The following is a 6021-nucleotide window of genomic DNA, read 5'->3' as shown; positions in this document are numbered from 1 at the left end:
CCCAGTCCACCTGACTGTGCTGCTGCTCCAGTTTCAACTGTTCTGCCTTATTATTATTCGACCATGCTGGTCATTTATGAACATTTGAACATCTTGGTCATGTTCTGTTATAATCTCTACCCGGCACAGCCAGAAGAGGACTGGCCACCCCACATAGCCTGGTTCCTCTCTAGGTTTCTTCCTAGGTTTTGGCCTTTCTAGGGAGTTTTTCCTAGCCACCGTGCTTTTACACCTGCATTGTTTGCTGTTTGGGGTTTTAGGCTGGGTTTCTGTACAGCACTTTGAGATATCAGCTGATGTACGAAGGGCTATATAAATAAATACATTTGAATTTTGAATGTCGTCTTTTTGTAGGCACTAAGTCCGCCATGGTTCGTTGGTGTATGAACTTCATAGAGAGCAATAGTAATGTCGTCTTTTTGTAGGCACTAACTCCGCCATGGTTCGTTGGTGTATGAACTTCATAGAGAGCAATAGTAATGTCGTCTTTTTGTAGGCACTAACTCCGCCATGGTTTGTTGGTGTATGAACTTCATAGAGAGCAATAGTAATGTCGTCTTTTTGTAGGCACTAACTCCGCCATGGTTCGTTGGACAAAGCTTATGGGAATTGTTTTGTAGGGTTTTTGGATAAATGCCCAAAATAAGGAGCTGATCATGGACTACAGGAAAAGGAGGGCCGGACACAACCCCATTCACATTGATGGGGCTGTAGTGGAGCGGGTCGAGTTTCAAATTCCTTGGTGTCCACATCACCAGCAAACTATCATGGTCCAAACACACCAAGACAGTCGTGAAGAGGGAACGACAACACCTTTTCCCCCTCAGGAGACTGAAAAGATTTGGCATTGGTCCCCAGATCCTCAAAAAGTTCTACAGCTGCACCATCGAGAGCATCCTGACCGGTTGCATTAACGCCTGGTATGGCAACTGCTCGACATGGGACCGTAAGGTCTTGTAAGGGCTTACAAGTAAGTATTTCCCGGTTGTATTCGGCGCATGTGACAAATAACATTTGTTTTGGAATAAGGTTTGTGGTAAGCACAGGCTTAGATCTTATACATTTTGTTCTATGAGATAATCTCCATCAGCTAATGTCACTTTTTGTGAAATTTGAATTATTTCTGTAATCAGATAAAACACATACAGCACATAAAGGCTTCATAATTCATAAACGTCATGTTAACTGACTGGTATTATCTCATAGAATAAAACGTATAAGATCTCCTAAGCTTGTGTTAAGCACACAGACCTTATTTTCGGCATTTATCCCAAAACCATATTCTTTCCTCAAAGGAATGGGTGAACGAAGTAGAGTTATTTATTTTCAGGTTTTAGGACTACAAGCGGGCGAGCTCTATTTATGGACAGCAACATCCATAAGACGCTTTCTCAGAAACTTCCTGATTGGCCCTTTCAGTAGCCAATCACATTCGAGAGAGACGTGTAGCGCAGCAAGAGCATCTTCCAACATGGCGTCTGTATCCTCGGGATTCCCTTTCAACCTGCCGGTTGCATCTCTGTTGCTGATCCTGCTGCTATGCCTGCATTCGGGGGGAGGCCAGAAGAAGAAAGAGGTAACGGCGTTTCTATATAAACACGTTTCAAAAGCATAACAGTATGATTATGCGGCGTAATTTGGACCAAGGTGCAGCAGAGCGATAGGCTACCTTTACGGTCTCCAGAATGATGCTCGAGCCGAGATACAGACCGAGGCCGTTGTCCCGAACGACTCAAAATGTTTTCATTTATCGCTGCGCGTTCTCCAACTTTACACAATAATGGATATATACGAATTTATACAGGCGTATTGCATACAGTTGATTGTTTTAACAGAATGTATAATTTTTATATATTCTGATAGGCTATTTTGATCAACTCTAGTGGGCATACCTAGGCTACGTCATCATTACACGGCAGGGTTGCATTCATTACGCCCATTCTGTTTCATAAACGGAAGCAAACATAACGAAACGCGGAGGGACCTAGGTGAATTCAAATCAAATTGTATTTGTCACGTGCGCCGAATACAACTGATGTAGACCTTAGAGTGAAATGTTTACTTACAATCCCTTAACCAACAATGCAGTTTTAAGAAATATACAAACAAAAAAAGAATAATGAAAGTAACAAATAACAATAGCGAGGCTATATACAGGGGGTACTGGTACAGAGTCAATGTGTGGGGGCACCGGTTAGTCGATGTAATTGAGATCATATATACATGTGGGTAGAGTTATTAAAGTGACTTGTGCATAGATTTTATCAGAGAGTGACAGCAGTGTTAAAGAGTGGGGTGGCAATGCAAATAGTCTGGCTAGTCATTTTATTTAATGTTCAGTAGTCTTATGGCTTGGGGGTAGAAGCTGTGGCAATGCAAATAGTCTGGCTAGTCATTTAATTTAATGTTCAGTAGTCTTATGGCTTGGGGGTAGAAGCTGTGGCAATGCAAATAGTCTGGCTAGTCATTTTATTTAATGTTCAGTAGTCTTATGGCTTGGGGGTAGAAGCTGTGGCAATGCAAATAGTCTGGCTAGTCATTTTATTTAATGTTCAGTAGTCTTATGGCTTGGGGGTAGAAGCTGTTTAGAAGCCTCTTGGAAATAGACTTGGCGCTCTGGGATTGCTTGCCGTGTGGTAGCAGAGAAACAGTCTATGACTAGGGTGTCTGGTGTCTTTGACCATTTTTAGGGCCTTCCACTGACACCGCCTGTTATAGAGTTCCTGGATGGCAGGAAGCTTGGCCCCAGTGATGTACTGGGCCGTACACTAACCTTTGCAGTGCCTTGCGGTCGGATGCCGAGCAGTTGCCATAGCAAGCAGTGATGCAACCAGTCAGGTTGCTCTCAATGGTGCAGCTGTAGAACTTTGAGGATCTGAGGTCCCATGGCAAATCATTTCAGTCTCCTGAGGGGGAATAGGTTTTGTCGTGCCCTCTTCATGACAGTCTTGGTGTGTTTGGACTAGAGGTCGACCGATTAATCGGAATGGCCGATTAATTAGGGCCGATTTCATGTTTTCATAACAACAATAACAAACTTCTCTTGAGTTCATTGCACGCAGAGTCAGTGTATATGCAACAGTTTGGGCTGCCTAATTTGCCAGAATTGTATGTAATTATGACATAACATTGAAGGTTGTGCAATGTAACAGGAATATTTAGACTTAGGGATGCCACCCGTTAGATAAAATACGGAACGGTTCCATATTTCACTGAAAGAATAAACGTCTTGTTTTCGAGATAATTGTTTCCGGATTCGACCATATTAATGACCTAATGCTCGTATTTCTGTGTGTTATCATGTTATAACTAAGCCTATGATTTGATAGAGCAGTCTGACTGAGCGATGGTAGGCAGCAGCAGGCTTGTAAGCATTCATTCAAACTTTCGTGCGTTTGCCAGCAGCTGTTTATGACTTCAAGCCTATCAACTCCCAAGATTAGGCTGGTGTAACCGATGTGAAATGGCTAGCTAGTTAGCGGGATGCGCGCTAATAGCGTTTCAAACGTCACTCGCTCTGAGACTTGGAGTGGTTGTTCCCCTTGCTCTGCAAGGGCCGGCTTTTGTGGAGCGATGGGTAACGCTGCTTCGAGGGTGGCTGTTGTCGATGTGTTCCTGATTCGAGCCCAGGTAGGAGCGAGGAGAGGGGTGGAAGCTATACTGTTACACTGGCAATACTAAAGTGCCTATAAGAACATCCAATAGTCAAAGGTTAATGAAATACAAATGGTATAGAGGGAAATAGTCCTGTAATTCCTATAATAACTACAACCTAAAACTTCTTACCTGGGAATATTGAAGACTCATGTTAAAAGGAACCACCAGCTTTCATATGTTCTCATGTTCTGAGCAAGGAACTGAAACGTTAGCTTTCTTACATATTGCACTTTTACTTTCTTCTCCAACACTTTGTTTTTGCATTATTTAAACCAAATTGAACATGTTTCATTATTTATTTGAGGCTTAATTGATTTTACTGATGTATTATATTAAGTTAAAATAAGTGTTCATTCAGTATTGTTGTAATTGTCAATATTACAAATACATAAGATTGTTGTCCTGGCACCACACGGCCAGGTCTCCCTATATGCTGTCTCGTCGTTGTTGGTGATCAGGCCTACCACTGTTGTGTCATTGGCAAACAATATTCACGGTTTTCGGTTTCAATACATTTTTTAAACATTAAATGCATTAGTAAATAATGACATTTCAATGATTTTTAGAGCTTTTTTTAATGGAAATCCCAAAGCCAAAAATGGAGAACATTCCATTTTTAAAACATTGCAAATATTCCACTGTCTCTGTCTGGTCCACATTAGACATCCAATAGGAAATTACTATAAAATAATTAAATATTTCAGTTGTTTACATGTCTTTGTTTTATTTGACTATTTTTCATTCCTTAAAGTCCTCATCTCTGCTCAGGCAGTAACAGTCAGCCATCCAGACCATCTAATGTTATCTTCTCCCCATACTGTACTGTCTTTAGTCATCCTGTTTAGCTAGGCTAGCCTGCCTAAGTATGCTGCAGAGCTGTCTGACCATCATTTTACTGCTTCTTCAAAGTAGATGAGGCATACTTTCTCGAACTGTCTCTGTCCCTCTGGTCATCGTGTACATTACTATCTCATGCGGTCTGTGTACATCTAACCTAACGTAGCAGGCGTAAAAGTGTGTCTTTCCAGAGATCTGTATATAATGACGAGATGCTCACGTCTCCGCCCTAGCAATGGGTGTCTTTGTATCAAAGGTGGGAAAGCAGGCGACAAACCATAGAAACGCATTAGGCTTATTTTGCACACATTTTGGCCAGAGTGAAACCTCTCACTTCGCCTCTTCCTCTTTGGTCCGTCTCTGTCCGAGCAGTGAAAAAAGGCGCAATGGATTATGGTCATCGTAGTTATTTACTACGTTTCTGCACTGAACTAGGTTGAATATTTGTGTAATGAAACTACAACTCCCTTCAGCCCAGCGTCCCACAGTTCTTGACTTGATTTCTCTCGTGAATGATTTCATTTATCACTAGAGAAACAGCGGGTTGGACTCTCCCCCAAAAATTACTAAATGGAATTCAAGTAATTGAACCGATGTAGGTCAATTAGTTGTTTAATAACCAGAAAAAAACCAATGTTGGTTAATCGCTTGGCACTACCTATTAATAATGAATGTTAATTAGAATTCAAGCTACATGTGCCCGACTGTACTTCATTTGAACTCACAACTGTCTGTTTGCTAGCCTGAAATCTAGTCTGTCTGTTTGCTAGCCTGAATTCCAGTCTGTCTGTTTGCTAGCCTGAATTCCAGTCTGTCTGTTTGCTAGCCTGAATTCCAGTCTGTCTGTTTGCTAGCCTGAATTCCAGTCTGTCTGTTTGCTAGCCTGAATTCCAGTCTGTCTGTTTGCTAGCCTGAATTCCAGTCTGTCTGTTTGCTAGCCTGAATTCCAGTCTGTCTGTTTGCTAGCCTGAATTCCAGTCTGTCTGTTTGCTAGCCTGAATTCCAGTCTGTCTGTTTGCTAGCCTGAATTCCAGTCTGTCTGTTTGCTAGCCTGAAATCCAGTCTGTCTGTTTGTGCTATCATGCCAACTCCTTGTCACTCATTGTCATGCTTGGTTTGACAATGACAGTAATGGATTGGCAAGGGCACAAATGGATCTGGCACCAGGCAATTTGTGATAACATAGACCTATGCTAAAATATTTTCAATCTACAAGCCATAGTGGCAGAGTCTGTGTCTCTCAATATGTACTTCCCATTGATACACGTGTATTTGTATAAAACTCCACTACTACCCTCTTGTTTCTACAACAGCTGTACATGCCTCCCCTTCCTTCTTTCCTAGCTAGTCTCCCTTCATTTCTCTCTGCTGTGTTAATGCAGGGTGGCAGGCAGGCGGACAGGCGGCCCTGCTAGTTCGCTAGCTGCACGTTGGGGACTAGTGGAGAGAAATAGCGCCTTGTCTGGCTGTGAGAAAATATGATCTTTCTGTGACCTCCCTCAGGCGGAAACTGTGGGGGCGGAAGAT

At 42.3% G+C, this 6021-nt stretch overlaps 1 protein-coding gene across 2 annotated transcripts in view; it reads left to right on the top strand.

Moving 5' to 3' along the window:
- The first annotated feature begins 1442 nt into the window (after nt 1-1442).
- tusc3 (tumor suppressor candidate 3) overlaps nt 1443-6021 on the top strand; it is a 121745-nt gene continuing 117166 nt past the window's right edge. For both annotated transcript variants that reach the window (XM_065003746.1, XM_065003745.1), the window contains exon 1: nt 1443-1576. In XM_065003746.1, coding sequence (XP_064859818.1) covers nt 1472-1576 — 105 coding nt within the window. In that variant the 5' untranslated portion in view covers nt 1443-1471. The remainder of the gene's footprint in view (nt 1577-6021) is intronic.

The sequence above is a fragment of the Oncorhynchus nerka genome, linkage group LG18, assembly GCF_034236695.1.
Source record: "Oncorhynchus nerka isolate Pitt River linkage group LG18, Oner_Uvic_2.0, whole genome shotgun sequence".
Classification (NCBI taxonomy): Eukaryota; Metazoa; Chordata; class Actinopteri; order Salmoniformes; family Salmonidae; genus Oncorhynchus; species Oncorhynchus nerka.
The sequence above is the reverse complement of the archived record's forward strand: the minus strand, read 5'-3'. Positions and strand labels throughout refer to the sequence as shown.